The 19,223-nt window shown below is 38.8% G+C and overlaps 1 protein-coding gene across 1 annotated transcript in view; it reads right to left on the bottom strand.

Annotated features, from left to right (window-relative positions):
- zdhhc14 (zinc finger DHHC-type palmitoyltransferase 14) overlaps window positions 1-19,223 on the bottom strand; it is a 29,327-nt gene that overhangs the window by 4,607 nt on the left and 5,497 nt on the right. Inside the window, exons 2-5 of the mRNA XM_041805315.1 lie at window positions 16,426-16,586; window positions 11,320-11,463; window positions 8,778-8,915; window positions 1,580-1,628 (exon numbers count right to left, since the gene is read on the bottom strand). Coding sequence (XP_041661249.1) covers window positions 1,580-1,628; window positions 8,778-8,915; window positions 11,320-11,463; window positions 16,426-16,586 — 492 coding nt within the window. The remainder of the gene's footprint in view (window positions 1-1,579; window positions 1,629-8,777; window positions 8,916-11,319; window positions 11,464-16,425; window positions 16,587-19,223) is intronic.

The following is a 19,223-nucleotide window of genomic DNA, read 5'->3' as shown; positions in this document are numbered from 1 at the left end:
AGTCATTGATTAATCAGAAACACAAACACGAATATAATCAACTGGCAGAGTGAGAGGAGGGGGCTATGAGGGATGATAAATGCCTCAGAATTATTCAGTCTGGATCAGATCCTGAAACTCTGGTGCCATTCAAATAAAACAATTAAAAATGATTCAAAGTGTTGATAAAAATCTATTGATAAAACAGTCAGGCTGATTATTTCACTGCACCTGATCGAGTCAGAATGATCTGGAATCATTAAAAAATTTAAGATTGTTCTGCCTTGGATGTGATAACACCAGCCAATTAGAGTAGGGATGCATAATGTTATCAGCATGATATTGGTATAGACAGGTATTAGCCTAAAAAGTTAATTATTGATACTGGCTGATACGAAAACTCTGTCTACATTTACAACATATTAATCTTCAGTAAGAAGGCTTATTTCAGCTGTGAATGGTGGCCTATTTATCCATTTATACTGTCTTATATCAACTGTAAATATAGACCTACAACAACTGTGAATATAAGCCTATAACATGTGTATTATTGGCCTTTATCATCAATAAATACAGGCCAATATCATCTGTAAGTATTGGTCTATATCATCCATAAATATTGGCCTATATCATCTGTAAATACTGGCCTATATCATCTGTAAATATTGGCCTATATCATCCGTAAATATTGGCCTATATCATCTGTAAATATTGGCCCATATCATCCGTAAATATTGGCCTATATCATCCGTAAATATTGGCCTGTATCATCTGCAAATATTGGCCTGTATCATCTGCAAATATTGGCCTGTATCATCTGCAAATATTGGCCTGTATCATCTGTAAATATTGGCCTATATCATCCGTAAATATTGGCCAATATCAGCAGTAAATATTGGCCCATATCATCTGTAAATATTGGCCTGTATCATCTGTAAATATTGGCCCATATCATATGTAAATATAGGCCTATATCATCTGTAAATATTGGCCTGTATCATCTGAAAATATTGGCCTATATCATCTGTAAATATTGGCCTGCATCATCTGCAAATATTGGCCTATATCATCTTGATATATTGGCCTATTTCATCCATAAATATTGGTCTATTTCATCCATAAATATTTGCCTATATCATCTGTAAATACTGGCCTGTATCATCTATAAATATTCAACTATATCATATTTAACTATTGACCTATAGTGGCTGTGTATATATGCCAATATCAGCAGTAAATATTGTCCTGTATTATTGGTTAATATTGGCCTGTATCATCTATCAGTGCTGGATGAAGTCTTTTTCTTAGTCATTTTCATTACTTAAAGTGAGTTCTGAAGACTAAAATGTATGAATTTGTTCATCCTCTTTTTTTTTTTTTTTTTTTACAGATTTAAATCTGAACTGCATTTAAATCCCAGCATAGATATCAGTATCGGTTTCAATTCATTAGTAAATATCGGCATATCAGCAAAAATCCAACATCATGCACCTCTAAAATAGAGCTAGAGTGGTGTGAAAGAATGCTAAAGTTAAGACTGAATTCTTGTCAAAAGCCTCAAAAGATGTCTGCAAGTCCATTCTGTGTTTTTAAAGGATATCTGGCCGGGCTATCTTTGAGTGCGCTCAGGAAACCTGTCCGGTTTGACCCTGAAGGGAGAAGAGAGATAGTTTAGAACAGTAAATCTTTAATAAATGAACATGTGGAGCTACAGCAGTATTCACCTTTAATGTATGAACCAAGCTAAGCAGCTGCCAGATAATTATGACTATCTTATCATGACTGATACAGTGGAGGGGCCTGATTTGAGATCTTTCCTGGGACCCTGAATTCCTGGAGATGCCCCTGCCTGGAGGCATTGTTGGTCTCCTCAGGTCAGGTTTCCTTTAATAAACCTCATTATGGACTTAAACTTGAAATTGAAAAAGCCCCATTGGAGGCGCCAAAACTCCACTAAACTAAACAAACATCACGAGCAGCGAGGCTTCCTGAAAAGAGCCACTGATCTCTAAATTTAGTTTATAAGTCACGACGGTCTGCTGGATCTTTTAATAGCTCCACTGCTAAAAACAGAAAACAAGCAGCGTAGTGTTAAGATGAGGACATGGGTAATCACAGACAGGCTGCTGGCTGTTGGATGTAAATATGAAGCAGCTGGAGGCTCCGCTTTAACGCCTGATCAGACCTGCGGGGCACCAGAACATCAGCAGGCTGAACGCAAAGACGAAGATCAATGACGGCCGGCCGTAAAGAACACGGCAGAGAGACACAAAATCAATCATCAGCTGCAGTTTTTTCTCTCTGGAACAGAAGGACTGGGATTATCTAGATAAAAACAGCACATCCTGATGAACACAGAAAATAAACAAGGAAAAATTCAACTAGAATCAAAATTTAACACTCTGTTTGGGAGACTTATTGTTAAAAATATTTTTAACTGACAGGCATTAAGTAAAGGTGGAGTTAGGGTTGTTTTGATCGAATTTTAAACACTATTTGTTTATTTGTAAAGGGACCACGTACAATAAAAAACATAAATGTTTCCATAAGTAAGAATGAAACAATATAAGCAGCTGTTTAATTCCACAGCAACAAAAAACTGTCTAAACTGCACCAAACATTGCAACGCTCTTCTATGGACCATAACCCTTAGATGCATAAGTGGGTCAAAAATGACCTGGTGAGGTTGTTTTCTTCCAATATCTTTGTAATGAAAAATTGTAATCTTTTCATATTCAAGCTTTTCCTCAAAAAGCACATTATTGATATCATACCATTTAAAATTTTAATTTTCCTTTTATAGATTTTATGAAATTCTACTTTTGTACCCACTCTTCCATAAGTGGATAAAATGACCTGCATTCATTTCCTATGGAATTACATAGGAACCTTTGATTCCTTTACCTTTGATACCTTAGATTTTTGTTTTTTTAAGATTTTTTTGGGGGGAGGTTTAGTGCCTTTATTTGACAGAGGAGGACAAGGGAAAGAGTTGGAAATAGGATGACAGTAGGGAGAGACATACAGCAAAGGGCCACAGGCCACCCGCGTACATGGGTTGTGCCTTAGACCGCTAGGCCATCTACGTGCACCGGAACCTTTGATTCTTATCAACTGTGACCGTCAGGAATATATATTGTGGACCACACAGACTCGATCATAAGAGCGAGCCCTTAAGAAGATTATTTTACACAGCAAGATCTGATACATGTAACTATTATCTTTATTTTTATCTGAGAAATGGTAGTGGTGTGACATTCATGACCAGTGAGTAAAAGAGTATGTTTATTATCATGTATCAACAAATTAACTCTAGCTAGATAACATTACTGTTTATACTGTGTGATGGTGCACATGTGTGTGTGCGCACAGACTCACATACACACGCACAATACGTACAGTAGAGTACATCTATCTAATGTTAGCTAGCTAGTTTTGTAAACTATAGACTAGACAAATCTGATGATAGATGATAAGAAACACATACTCTTTCATACTCTAGTCATGAATGACCAAACATGCACACACAAGGCCTTTGCACACTGAGTCTGTTATGTTTTTATTTACAGTGCTTAACAAATTTATTCGACCACCCTAACCCTAACCAAAGTAAGGTTTATGCCACAGCTGCCCTAAATTAACAGCATTGGTAATTACCAAAATCATTTTTTATGTTTCTGCAAAGGTTAATACACCAATATGTAGAAGCTCTTTAACCCAAATGATATTTTTAATGCTAAAATATAATTATTATTGTTATCCATCAATTTTCAAATTTACTGATTTACAAAAAAAAAACTGGAAAATAGTAAAGCACATTTTTATTTCTTGACAAATATGTCAAATTATAGTTATTTACTTGCCTTCCTGAACAGAAAAAAATAGTTTTAGTGGTTGAATGTTATGCTTGATTCATTTCTGACTTCTCAGAGAAGCCCAGTGAGCCGGCTCAAATTTGGGTGAATTCAGTTTGAGATTCCTCATTCCTGTTCAAAATGGTAAAACGTGGAGAGCTCACTGAAAATGAAAGAGTCCGCATTAAAGCACTTCATGATGCTGGATAGTCTTTGAGACAAATATGAAAGGTGGTCTAATACATTTGTTAAGAACTTTATATCCACTGTAAGAATATGTGGAATGTGGTAAATTGTTTGTTGGCACCAGCTCGTACATCATAGCTGTGCCGAGAGAGATGGAGAGCAACTTTTAATTCAGTCTCTGTTAGGTGGCTGTGAGAACAAACTTACACCTTTATCTGTCATATACCCATGGTTTAGCTCCACATTATCCAAAGGCAAATAACAGTGTGTAAAGTGGGTTTCAGTGCAAAAGAGGAACAGAGAGAATGGAAGGGTCAGGCAGGGGTGAGAGAGCGAGTAAAAAGTTAGCAGCACATGCTGATCTAAATCATTAATCACCCGCTTAAATGCATTGGATTGATGCGAAAAGTCACATAAAATCAAACCTGTCCCGGAAAAATAATTTGGACAAAAATGGACTCAGTGTGCAAAAACCTATACTCTTTAAAACACACCCCACGCACACACACACACAAAAGGGATGTTGACATTGCTCTGTTATATAACTTTCTTTTCCAATTTCAAAAATTTTTTAAAATGTTAAAAATGGGACCAAAATAAAACTCAAAAATATTTAAAAAATAGTTATTCTTAACCCAAAGTGGCCACAAAGTGGCATAAAAACACACTGATTCCAACACGGGTTGTTTTCTTTTTTTTAAGATTTGTTTTTGGGCCTCTATTAGATAGAGGAAGGACACCGGATAGACTCGGAAACAAAGAAGAGAGTGGGGAAAGACATGCGATAAAGGGCCACAGGCCGGATTTGAACCCATGGGTAGCGCCTTAAACCACTCGACCATCTGTGCGCTCCAACACGGGTCATTTTTGACCCACTTATGGGAGTGTAGGGTCCAGCCACTCATGCATCTAAGGGTTAATAAATAGATTTATTTCACTTTTTTCAATTGTGCTATGCTGCAGCCTGATGCTACAGTTAAAAAACATTTTATTCTCATTAATCTACACTCAGTACCCATTATGACAAAGTAAAAACAGAATTTTAGAAAAAATAAAAAACTCATCACATCGACATGAAGTGTTCAGACCCTCTGCAAAAACACAGTAAATGTAGCTCAGGTTCCTCCCATTTCTCTGGATCCTAGCTGAGATGTTTCTACACCTTGATTGGAGAGGTGTGTGCCTTTCCAAGTCATGTCCAATCAATTCAGTTATCACAGGTGGACTCCATGAGGGGTCTTAACACTGTCTGAATGCACTGCATTCCCATATTTCTCATGCCTTTGTCCCTTGACATAACGGTAAATATAGAAGGAAATCTAGCATACTCACAGGACCATCAGTGCCTCAGTTTTCATTTATTTATCACTGTGATAAAAACAGAAAACTGTATATTAGGGCTGCTTTTTTTTTTTTTACATCCAAAACCCTTATTATGATTATACTGATTGATGCTGAAGTCATGATTATTGATCATGATTAATCTAAAAGCCAAGACAGGGTCCTTAGTCTTTATTTTGCATTTTATATCGTGAATCAGATGTTTATCTGGATATGTTGGCTAAAAGGGGATTAATCATTCTATTTAGACACACACTTGTTAAGATTTGAGGTTTTGCAGCATATTAGAAAAAAAAAGCGGTCCAATCGATCAGTAACTGGAAACATGTCAAGATTGCAGCCTCAGCCTCTCTCTGACAGCCTGTCAATCACAGCACAGGGGGCGAGGCTTAGCAGGATCGATGTCTGATCCATTAAAGAGATGAAGCTGCTGCAGAGTTGCAAACGGCCCAGCAGAGGAACGAAACGCACCAGGGTTTGAGACGTTCAACATCTTAAACCAGCGTTACTGAAACAAATCTCATCATGACACCGGTGTGATGAAACATTACAGAACAGGAGGGAAATAATTTCAGTCTTAGCTCCAGAGAAGACCGAGGTCACGGACTGTCAGTGACGATTTTCAGCTTTTTCAACACATTTCTGTTCAGTGGGCGAATCACTTCCTGCAGAGTTCCGTGTCGGATTTCTGGCTGATGTAACTGAACCTGCAGTTGTTTTTCTCACAATCTTCACCTTCTAGTAAACACTCGGTGTGATGAAGTTGTCAACGATACTCTCTGATGATTGCAGTGCAGCTTTACATCCATGTACTAAAGCTGAACTTTGTCAGCTGTTTATCTTTTACAGTCAGCCAATGTTAAGAACACTTAATCCAACTCTTCTGTTTACTATCCCTTTAGGACATTTTTAAGAGTTTATCCATAGCTGAAAAATGTTGCCAACATATCCAGCATACCATTGTAATTACACAAGACTATTGGCAACTTTTCTTCACATAATTGCCAACCTTTGCAAAAACATTTAGACAACATGGCCAGCACACTACCTTAATTTCAAAAATGTTGGCAACTTTTTCTGAAAACAAACGTTCCCAAACACTGTCTTGATTGCACAAAAATGTTGCCAACTTTTCCATCATACTGTCTTGATTGCAAAGAAACACTGACAACATGGCAGGGGAAACACTGCTCTTAGTTGCACCAATGTTGGAAACTTCTTCTCAATAAATGCCTGTCTTTCCCATACACCGTCTTACTCACACAAAAACATTAGCAACGTTCTAACAGAGATTTTCAACCCTTGCATACTGTCCAAATTGTTCAAAAATTACAAACAAATCCAGCAGACTATCATAATTGCACAATACTGTTTATAACTTTTTCTCAAAAAAATATCAACCTTTGCATAAAACATCATGTCCAGCACACTATCTTAACTGCACATAAATGTTGGCAACTTTTTCTCAAAAAAAAAAAAAAAAAAGAAAAAAGGCCAACCTCTGCACTCACTATCTTAATTACACACAAACGATGGCCACATTACCTTTACAAATTGCGATTTCCTGTCTTAGCTGCACAAAAGCATTGCCAACATATACAGAAAATCTTAACTGCACAAAAAGTTTTCATTTTTCCAAAAAAATTGCCGACCTTTGCTAAATAGTCTTCATTGCTCCAAAGCATTCATGTTAAGCACACTGCCTTAACTGCACAAACAATGTCAACTGTTATTCAAAAATGGCAACTTTTCCATCACTGTCTTGATTGCAAAGAAACACTGACATCAGTTGCACAAATGTTGGCAACTTCACAAATACCTGTTGTTTCCATACACTGTCTTGATTGCTCAAAAACATTGGCAACATTCTGGAGAAATTGCTAACCTTTCCTTCATGCAAAAGTAGTTGCATAAAAACACTGATAATATGTCCTGCCCCATGCCTCAATCGCACACATATTGGCAAGTCTTGCGCAAAATGTTTCCCTTAACTTTTTCTCAAACAAAACTTTTCAAAAAATCAAAAGGAAATCATTTACATTAATATTTCAGGCTCGCCCTTTTACAGTCAACATCTTTTGTTGTTAGGATATAATCACATTTTGTTCATATAATTGTCTTATTTGTCTCATTCCTGACTCGTTGAACTCGGTTTATCATGGGATTACATTGTGACTTTGTTTTGAAAAGGGCAGCTGTTATAAATAAAGTTTATTATTAAACGATGACATTTCTGATAATAAAATCCTTCCTGTTAGAAAACTAAGAAAAGCTTTGGTCTACATCAAAAGTGATAAACAGACCGATTATTTAATAAATCTAAAAATAAAAGTTTGTTCACTTTTATGAGTTTATTTTGTGAAATATTCACACTATTTAGTTCCAGTTAGTCACGAATTCCTTCCTTTCTATTTTTATACGACTGTAAATCAAATCTCATTTAGTTTGTGGATATTTAATACTAAACAGGCAAAGTGAGGGAAATAATGTGTCTCTTTAATCAAATCTACAATGACCTGACTGATCCTGTAGCTTTATAATAAAATAAAAAATAATTAAATCATTGCTAAAAAAGGCTCTAGAACAAGTACTCAGATTACCATTCAGTAAGGGATTTAAAGGACTAATAATTCAATTATTCGGAATAATTTATCTTTTCATAAGAATCTCTAGTCTAACTACCTAGCTACACACACACTTTAAAGTTGTCAAAACTTAAAATAATTAACTTATTTGATACCAAAGGTTAGAAAACACAACATTTCTCTATCTCCTTCTTCTCATTATAATAATATAATAATAAAAGTTACCATCACCTTTATTTTTTATTAAAATCATCATAAATACTACTATGATTGCAATTATTTTTAATATAAAAATTCTACATTTTCTTCAAGGTCTTGCCTTCTGTGTAAAGCATCTTAGGATAACTTCTGTTATGAATTGGCGCTATTTATACAAAGATTGATTGATTGATAAAACAACAAAATCTCTGACATATTAAAGAGTTGCAACATTTTAAAAACTGAATCTATTTCATAAGGGAGGAATGAAAGAGAGGAATTTATCCATCAAAAAAATTCAAGGTAGAATCAAAACATAACAATATTTATTAAAAAATAAAAACAATAAAACACCTAATACTTCTATTTTTGTTTCCATGGTTCCAAACAAGAATCAGTAGTGTTTGATTTTCACTTGAATCATATCAGAGTTTAAAATTTTGGCATCCTGACTTCCCTGAGAAGCAGTCTTTTATATTTATTCTGCAGTGCTTTAGTAAATGTTGTTTCCTTTGCGTCCGTAGGGAAGTGGCGTGTGCAGCAGCTGAAGTATTTTCATAAAGAAATCAATAAGTGAATCACAGTTGAAGCTGTGAGAGGCGTGTAGGAGGTGTTGTCGGCTGGCGTTACTCACTGAGGATGACATGTGTGATGACGAAGGCGAAGATGAAGATGGTGAGGAAGGAGAGCGACAGGATGAACAGGTAGAAGAAGCGGTAGTTTCTCCGTCCGACGCAGTTTCCCACCCAGGGACAGTGGTGGTCGAATCGCTCTGAGGGGGAAAACAAAAGAGAGGGGCTTTACCTGATGTCAGCTTTAAGAGATGAAAAGGGAGAATAGAGTCCAGTTAAAGTTTTTTAACTGTAATAAAACTTCAGTACAAGTCCTACATCAGCTCTGGGACCGTTATAGACTTCATATGAAAGGGTAATGTGTGTTACTTCTACTGTCCAGCAGCAGTAATTTCACCAATTCAGCAGGAATCAGTGGAATCACCAGGAACTGCACTGGCAACACATTAGACAGTTCTAAGCCAATAACAGGCAAGTTCATAGTGTCTTTCCCCCCTTCTTGATTTTTTTTTTCAAATTTGTCACAATGAAATGTTTCAGATCATGAAACAAATTTAAATTATTAAACAAGAGAATCTGAGAAACCTACCTGGCCCTACTTGAAAAAGCCATCACCCCCTAAACCCGATAACTGGTTGTTCCACCCTTGGTGGCAACAACTGCAAGCAAGCAGACAACTAGCGATATCACTGTGGAGGAATATTGGCCCACTCTTCTGAGCAGAATTCATTGTTCCATCAGTTACAGCTAGTGGTCCAGGTCCTGGTCCAGACCATCACACAACTACCACCATGTTTTACTGTTGGTCTGATATTCCTTTGATAAAATGCTGTCAGTCCACAAAATACTTTCCCAGAAGTCTTTGGGATCATCAGGATGTTTTTAGTCAGAAGTGAGACGAGCCTTTGTGTTCTTTTTGCTCAGCAGGGGTTTTGGCCTTGGAACTCTCCCATGATGCCATTGTTGCCCAGTCTCTTTCTGATTGTTGAGTCATGACCTCTGACCTTAACTGAGTCAGTGAAGCCTGCGGGTCTTTAGATGTTGTTCTGGGTTCTTTGGGACCTCTTTGATGAGTCGTCCATGCTCTTCTTGGAGTCATGTTGGTAGACTGGCCACTCCTGGGAAGGTTCATCACTGTTCACAGTTTTCCCTATTTGTGAATAATGGCTCTCAGCGTGGTTATCTGGAGTCTCAAAGCCTTAGAAATGGGTTTGTAACTCTTTCAGACTGATAGATGTCAGTGACTTTGTTTCTCATCTGTTTTTGAATTTCTTTCAATGGTTCCATGATGTGTTGGAGATCTTTTAGTCTACTTCACTTTGTCAGACAGGTTCTATTTAAAAGGTTTCTGGATTCAACAGGTCTGGCAGTAATCAGGCCTGGGTGTGGTTAGTCAAACTGAACTCAGCTTTTTAAAAAAGTGGTTAATCACAGTTAATTCATGTTTAATGAGGGGGGGCTAGGTCTGGATGGCTTTTCTCCCTTAATAAATTAAATCATAATTTAAAAACTGACTTTTGTATTTACTCAGGTTATCTTTGACTTATATTAAAATTTGTTTGATGATCCGAAACATTTCAGTGCGACAAACATACAAAAAACAAGAAATATGGATTTTAGTCCACAAACCAAAAAAGGCAAAATGTTGGTTTGTGACATTGATTGCTCATAATCAGTCTATGTTTGACTATCTTAAAAAGAAGACGTTTCTAAACCCATGTGAGGTCAAATTTAGAGAAAAGAGGTTTAAATTTGGGCAGAAAAAAGGGTTCAGTGATCACAATACTTAAACATAAATGCAGTGAAGGCGACATTTAAAAGAGTAAATTTAGAAATATCTGAGTAAAGCAGATAAAAAAACACATGTTTAAGTACAAAAAAGATATCATGTGTTGTATGCCCATTATGTCCTGATGAAGATTCTTTGGAGCTGAAACGCGTAGCTATCCCTGTTTAATAGGATTTTTATTACATCAGAGTGCCTTGGATTCTCAGTTCTGACTGCCATCTGTACTATGGACTTTTATTGATAAGTTTACAGGGAAGTCATTGCTCCCCTTTTTGCAAATGCTATTTTCGTCCATTTCCTGAAGAGCACCTGAACCTAATGACACAGTGTTGGATACTTTGACCCCATGTAGCACTCCCCCACCTTTTTTCTACGTTGAATCAAAAAGGAATTTTGCTCTTTTAAGAAAGGAACATGAATCATTTTATCTTCATGATTTTAGGAGGGCGGTCAGGATTAATCAAATGAATCGAGATTAATTAAGGCCTACGATTAACTGTAAATAACCACGTGATTTATTGTCTCTTTCAACAGCGTCTCGCTGCAGTCACAGAGATGTCAAATAGTCCACTACTGCTCCTGAATGTCTCATTTCACTTTAAAAATTCACAGAGAGCTCCGTGGACAAGTCAGAAGTCATCTAAACCCTATTATCAAACATTTACCTTTTTACTGCTTCCTATTTTACTTTTTAATCCATAACAAGCTCCTTTTTCTGTGGTTAAGTTCCTGTTAAACTCTTCTACCTATAGAAGCAGGTCTACATCTAAACAGGAAGTCAGCCCTAGATTTTACTCAAACTCCGTCAGACTTACCCACACAGTTGTCACACAGGCTGCAGTGCGATGCTCGCGGCGGTCTGAAGATCTTGCAGGTGAAACAGTATTTCAGTTTGACCGTCTGCCCGTTGATCAGGACCTCTCTGGTGCGAGGCGGTGGTCTGGAGCAGCCCGCTGTGTCTGAAAAAAAAAAAAAAAAAACACGATTCAGTGGAGTTCAACATCACAGCAAGACGTATGAACATCTAGACTAATGATACTCAACGTGTGGCTCTTGAGCCACATGTGGCTCTTTTATGTGTTAATTCTAAATATTACTCCCCCAGAAGACCTAAAAAAGGGAAACTTTAACCCCAGAAATTATCCAATGCAAGTCACAATCAGTTTGTTTCCCACACATATACAGCAGTCTTCAACTGTCAAACTTAATTGTCAATCTATATTATTGTCTTTATATTTCCTTTACCCTCATTAACAATTTTTGCCATTTTCAACCGGCAAAACTGGCTAAAGCTAACTGCTTTAGCCTCCATTCAACTACCCAGAAGTCAATTTTTGCCACTTTTTGCAACGTTTTGCCCATTTTTTCAATATTGCCACTTTTATCCTGTTTTTTGCTGTTTGCATTTTCTCCCCTTTTTTGCCATTAAATACCACTTTTCCCCAATTTTTTTCCACCTTTTTCCTGCCTTTTGTCCATTGTAGTCACGTTCCACTCATTTTGAGCTATGTTATTGCCCCTGTTTCACCTTTTTTGCTAACTTTAACAATTTTTTTGGTCACTCCTCACCCATTATGCCATTTTTCACCCAATTTTGTCTATTTTACACCTACTTTGCCCATTTTCACCCATTTTTCCCACTTCTTTGACACTTTTTGCCACTTGAAAATTATTTTTAATGCTACTTTAACTCATTTTTGCCACTTTTCATCACTTAGATTGTGACCCTTGCAAAGATATTTTTTTTTAACAATTTGACTCTTTGGTTGAGCAGGGTTGAGTAACACTAATCTAGATGTATTAAACCTTAAAATTAATTTAACAGCGAGCACTTAGCCTACAGGGGGCCGCACACATAGGATTGTGCAAATGTTTGACCCTAAAAACCTTCAAATGAGCCAAAAAGACATTTCAAAAGCCTCCTTTATGCTTATGTGTTGAAATCACACTGTTGTGAGCACCACATAGTTGTGCATTGGTGTGACCAAATTGCTCTGCTATATGCAACTCAACTGTTTAAATTTGATGCTAATTGCATCTTGTTTGCTTACAGGTAACAATGAAACTGAGCATATTCAGTTAGAGTTGAACTGATAATCTGTTGAATATTCTGCAGAAACTACAAAGAAGAAGAAGAAGAAAGGCGACATTGTAGGTGATAAAAGTATGGCTGCTGAATCAGCTGAGACAGAGGCCGGGGGAATATTTCTAGAGATATGGATATAGAAATACACGTCTGGTATTTTTGGATGCTGGCGAGCAGAACCGACCCATTGCATTAACATCTTCAGCCATTTATCTCTTGGCAGAGTACACACAATATGTCTGCAGACACTACTCACCCTGTCAACCAGTGCAACCCAGTGGACCAATCACAGGGCTTGTATTTTGAGGGCAGCATATGTAGGCCATTGTGTCGGGTTCATGACTATACGGAGCAGTGGCATATGTTCTAGCATAGATGTGAAGCATACATCAGGCCTGACTCTTTGTTAGCTCTCTGACTTGATCCAGCCCACCAATCAGAAAGCCCCTCTCATAACAACTGCTGTTGGGCTACTTCCTGTTAATTCGAAATAATCCTGGAGTATTTTTCATCAATCAGAGGTTAATTATGAAAAACTTCTATGGATTTGACTTGAGGGTGATCACGCCGGCAATCACTTCTCACTAACGCGAGCCTCCCTGTGGCGCCACCTTTAGGGCAAACTTAATTAGTTTTTAATTTGTTCACGAGGAAGCAGCAGAGTTTTTCCCGAGGTTCATCAATCAGGATCATAAAATCCTCAACAGCCTTGAAGAGAGTCAACTTCTGCTCACAGAGATAAACTGCACTCGACTGGATTTACAGCTGCAAAGCCTCCTGGGAAGAAGCGCTCACCTCGGTGTGGAGCTGCATCACAAACAGGCGGCAGAGCATGAAGGGAGCGCTGGTTTGATTCATGTTTGCTCTAAAAAACACTGCAGCAGAGCTGGACTGATGATGGTTTATGGAGTATGGGTAAGTGAGAGTTTATATAACAAGATATTCACTGATTTTCATGATCTAAATGGTAACAGTTTGATAAGAACCTGTTTGAGTGAAGATACTGAATAATAATGAGCAACATGTGCAGTGTTTGACACTTTAAAGTACAAAAATTACCCCGTATATTACACCCTTAGAACTAATAATCACTATGACTGTAACACCAATGAAGATGTAATTATGCTGCATTCGATTGTACTCTGAACTTGGAAAGATCCGGGTTTACTCATAAATGAACGTAGCAGGTAGCTAACAGCAAGTCGCATTAAACTTGTTAACTCATCAATGGATAAAGCAGGAAGCTACAACTTGCCGTATTTACTTTATAATAGGTAGCTACCAACTAGCCACATTATACTCATTGATGGTGTAGCAGGTAGCAAACAGCAAACCACAGTTGGCTTGTTTAACCATTAACAGGTGAGCAATTAGCTAACAGCAAGCCATATTTAGCTTCTTTGCGCTTTAATATATGTAGCCGGTAGCTAGTGGCTATCCAAATTTAGTTCATTAACTCATCAATGGATGTAGCAGGTAGCTAACAGCTTGCCACATTCAGCTTGTTTATTCATCTGTTGTTTTAGCATGTAGCTAACAGCTAGTCACATTTACAATACAATACAATACAATAACTTTATTTATCCACGCAGGGAAATTCAACTGTCTGGAGTCTCTCTCATCTGTTTACGGTAGAATTGTAAAGTCTAATTGCTGATGGAATGAAAGATCTTCTAAATCTTTCTGTCCTGCAGCGCAGAGATAGGAGCCGTCCACCACCGTTGTTTCTTTGGTCATTTAGGGAGATATGACGTGGATGATCCATGTTCCTCAGAATGGCCTCCACCTTCTTAACTGTGCGTCTCTCCACCTCATCCTCCAATGAGTTCAACTTGATTCTGACCACAGAGCCAGCTTTTTTCACCAGTTTGTTCAGACGCCTTGCATCCTTGTGTTTTACACTGCCTCCCCAGCAGACTGCAGCATGAACCAGAACACTTGCCCCCACAGACTGATAAAACATCTGCAGCACCTTACTGCAGATGTCTATTGATCGGAGTCTTCTCAGGCAAAAGAGGCAGCTCTGCCCCTTTTTTTGTAGATGAAGTCTACATTTTTAGACCAGTCCAACTTATTATCCAGGTGTACACCTGGATAATATAACATTGGTTCATGAGGCCATGTAAACCAACATTTAGCTTGTTTACTCATCAATGGAAGTAACAGATAACTTAAAGCAAGGCAATTTACTTTGAACCAGATGGCTCCCAGCCATGCCCATTCTGTTTGTTTACCCATTAATCGATTTGTAGGTAGCTAACTGCTAGCCAACATTTAGCTTGTTTACTCATCAATGTAAATATCAGGTAGCTAACAGCTAGCCAAATTTAGCTTGTTTTACTCATCAATGGCTGTTAGTTTCCTGCTACAACTTGCCGTATTTACTATGTAGCAGGAAGCTAACAGCTAGTCCCACTTAGCCAACGGGTTAGCAGGTAGCTTACAGCAAGCCACAATGAGCTTGTTTGCTTCTTCAATATATGCAGCAGCTAGCTAGCGGCTTTCAAAATTTAGTTCATTAACTCATCAGTGGAAGTTGCAGATAGCTAACAGCTAGGCAATTTAATTCGAGGAAAGTAGTAGCTAGGCATATTAGGTAGCTAAGACACATGAAGCTTGTTTATTTGTCTGTTGGTTTATCAGGTAGCTAACAGCTAATCACATTTAGCTCATTTACTCATCAATGGATGTAGCAGGTAGCTAACAGCTAGTCACATTCTATTTGTTTACCCACTGACAGGTTAGCAGGGTGCTAACTGCTAGCCACATTTAGCTTGTTTAAAGTAACATTTAACTGTGTGGCATTTCTTGTTCTGAGAGTGTAGACTCTGGCTGTCGTTGATTGAACCTGTTAAGTCTTTGCCTTTCTGAGTTGGTCATCTTGATTTGCACCACTCACTACAAAAACAAAACTATTGAATTTCTTGTCATTTGTGGGTCTCTAACATTTTAATAATTAGCTACGTTTCTAAGAATCTTTTAAATGTGTGCGAGGCTCAACTTGTTGAATGTTTGAGGGTCTTGTATGTCTTTTGTTTTGTTTGTCAGACAGGAAGTGGGATGTTGATTCAAGCGGTACGTCACAGAATACATTCCTGACCACCACCAGCAAACAAAACATGGTAAAAAATAACTGCCCTCGATTTCTGTGTCCTCTACATCAGCAGGCAGGGCTCAGCGTGCTTAACATCCTTCCTCTTCTTCTTCTTTATTTGGTCATTCTCCAGACCCGGGCTCTGCTGTGATTGACAGCTCCATCCCTCCTCACATAATTTCTCCACCGATAAAAAATATATAAATAAAGAAATAAACAAAAAATGATAAGAGGCGTCCAAATATAGACGAGAGAGAAACGCCAGTGATGCTCAGTTTCTGTGGAAACGAGCGATTGGCTGAGACGTTTCTGACAGAGCGGAGGTCTGAAGAAATGACATGAGATTGAAGACGCATTCACACGTATTGATGGAGGAGGCGGTGAGCGTCTTCCTGTAATGACTCAGCATCATTAGTGAAATTATTCTGCAGATGATTTTCTGAAAAGAATAAAAAACCTTCAGAGATGATGAAAGCCGAAGAGATTCAAAAGAGAAGAAAGGTCAAATATCTGGATTATGAAACCCGATCATTAGAAAGCCTTGAGTTTTTATAGCTTTTTTTAATCTTTGTATCAAACAAGTCACCTCTCTAAGATCTTGTTCATTAATCTTTATATCTATTACCATGATATATAAATACAAGGGCTGTCTGCGTATATATTGTCCTTTTAAGCACACCATAGCTGAGTTAGGCTTTTTCCACTCATTGAACAGCCATTGTTTTTGTGTGTTTTATTTACCAATTTGTCGTTCCAGATCAGCAGCCTCGTCTGGTGTCGCTCTAGGAAGAACGCCAGGGTCAGTGAAGCTCGCCCTGAAGAGCATCCCCATCACAAAGACGAAGAGGACGCCGCCTACTGCCGGGATGGCCGGGGTCAGGTTGGACGCCAAGAAGGGGCAGCTGAGGGTGCAAAGACAGAAAAATACTCATTAGAAGACCAGGCAGGGCTGACGTTAAAGCTTTGTTGTTGGCATGTAAAGCCCTGAATGGGCTGGCACTGCTCTGGTCAGTGGACAGAGGTAGACCAACTAGATGCTCCTGGATCTTCCTAAAACAAGGATCAAAAACAGGAAGTGGATCATGCTACTTCATACATGTACAATCCTCAGTTTCAAAAAGTTGGAGTGCTGTGTAAAATGTAAATATAATCAGAATGCCATGAGAGTCAAAAAAGTAGGGACAGGGCCATGTTTATGAAGCCATGTGAAGCCATGCTGTTGTGGTGATGTGGTAGACTATATTGCCAAAAGTATTCACTCACCCATCCAAATCATTGAAATCAGGTGTTCCAGTCACTTCCATGGCCACAGGTGTATAAAATCAAGCACCTAGGCGTGCAGACTGTTTCTACAAACATTTGTGAAAGAATGGGTCACTCTCAGGAGCTCAGTGAGTTCCAGTGTGGTACTGTGATAGGATGCCAACTGTGCAACAAGTCCAGTCATGAAATTTCCTCGCTCCTAAATATTCCTCAGTCAACTGTCAGTGGTATTATAACAAAGTGGAAGCGATCGGGAATGACAGCAACTCAGCCACCAAGTGGTAGGCCATGTAAAATGACGGAGCGGGGTCAGTGGATTCTGAGGTGCACAGTGCGCAGAGGTCGCCAACTTTCTGCAGAGTCAATGGCTACACACCTCCAAACTTCATGTGGCCTTCAGATTAGCTCAAGAACAGTGGTAGAGAGCTTCATGGAATGGGTTTCCATGGCCGAGCAGCTGCATCCAGGCCATACATCACCAAGTGCAATGCAAAGCGTCGGATGTAGCGATGCAAAGCACGCCGACACTGGACTCTAGAGCAGTGGAGACGCGTTCTCTGTAGTGATGAATCGTGCTTCTCCATCTGGCAATCATCTGGCAATGGACGACTCTGGGTTTGGAGGTTGCCAGGAGAACGGTACTTGTCTGACTGCATTGTGCCAAGTGTAAAGTTTGGTGGAGGGGATCCAGAGGGGGGATTATGGTGTGGGGTTGTTTTTCAGGAGCTGGGCTTGGCCCCTTACTTCCAGTGAAAGGAACTCTGAATGCTTCAGCATACTAAGAGATTTTGGACAATTCCATGCTCCCAACTTTGTGGGAACAGTTTGGGGATGGCCCCTTCCTGTTCCAACATGACTGTGCACCAGTGCACAAAGCAAGGTCCATAAAGACATGGAGGAGAGAGTTTGGTGTGGGTGAACTTAACTGGCCTGCACAGAGTCGTGACCTCAACCCGACAGAACACCTTTGGGTTGAATTAGAGCGGAGACTGAGAGCCAGGCTTTCTGGTCCAACATCAGTGTGTGACCTCACAAATGCACCTCTGGAAGAATGGTCAAAAATTCCCATAAACACACTCCTAAACCTTGTGGAAAGCCTTCCCAGAAGAGCTGAAGCTGTTCATATCAAGTTCAAGTTCATATGCAAGTCAAGGCAGGTGAGCGAATACTTTTGGCAATATAGTGTATGTGATTTGGCATCGTCTTGCTGAAACAGTCAAGACCTTCCCTGAAAGAGACGTTGTCTGGATGGGAGCATATTTGGCTCTAAAACCTCTCTCTGCTTCTCAGCATTGATACTTCCTTTCCAGAGCTGCCTACGCCATAGGCACTAATGCAACCCCATACCATCAGAGATGCAAGCTTCTGCAGCCCTTTGTTGCCCCGTCCCTATTCTTTTGAGATGTGTTGCTGCCTTCAAAATGAGCTCATATTTTTCATGAAATTTTAAAATGTCTCAGTTTTAACATCAGATATGTTGATTATGTTCTATTGTGAATAAAAGATGGGTTTATGAGATTTTACACAGCGCCCCAACTTTTTTTGGGATTGGTGTAATTTCCTGACACTTCATCTTCATTTTGTGCGTTTTTGGACCTCAGATTGGCATCTGTTCCTTTCAAAATAAAACGTAGTCTTTTCCAAATTAACTAAAATGACTGTTGGTTTTGACGTAGTTTGTGACACAGAAAAACAGATTTTTCCTTCAGCCTGTAAAGGAGGAATAAAACCCATGGCCTGACTTTTACTTTCAGTCCTTCCCATCTTTCAATCTCCTGCTGTTACCGTAGTGACACAAGCTGCAGTTACCAAGGCAACGGGAAACTCCGGGGTTGCTGTGTTGTGGAAGTTTCTGAGAGAAATGTGGGAGGACAAAAAGAAACCTCCAGACGTCCTTGAGAATAAGATTTACATCATGACTCTGTGATATGAAAGATTAAAAAAAAAATCACATCTTAGGTGTTTATTTGTGAATTTATGTTGGGGTTTTTTGCTTCAGAGCGTGTTAAGTCTGTGAAATGTGATGAAAAAGGAGCATATCCTTCAGAAAGTCACCATCTGTGAATGTCTCCTTGTATTCAGACTTCAGTTTTAATGAGAGGAAGCTAAAAATGATCGGAGCGAGGAGTAAATTTAGCTCTGACGACATTCTGCAAGCTAAAAATGAAAAAAACCTTTACCTGCTCTCATTAGAACCGACACCACGCGCATCCTCACCCTGAGTCTTTGTTGTGGATAAATCCACTGAGACGAATCAGAGAAGCTGAGACATGGCG

Source organism: Cheilinus undulatus, linkage group 14 (genome assembly GCF_018320785.1).
Source record: "Cheilinus undulatus linkage group 14, ASM1832078v1, whole genome shotgun sequence".
NCBI lineage: Eukaryota > Metazoa > Chordata > Actinopteri > Labriformes > Labridae > Cheilinus > Cheilinus undulatus.
This window is presented reverse-complemented; position numbering and strand designations above follow the sequence as displayed.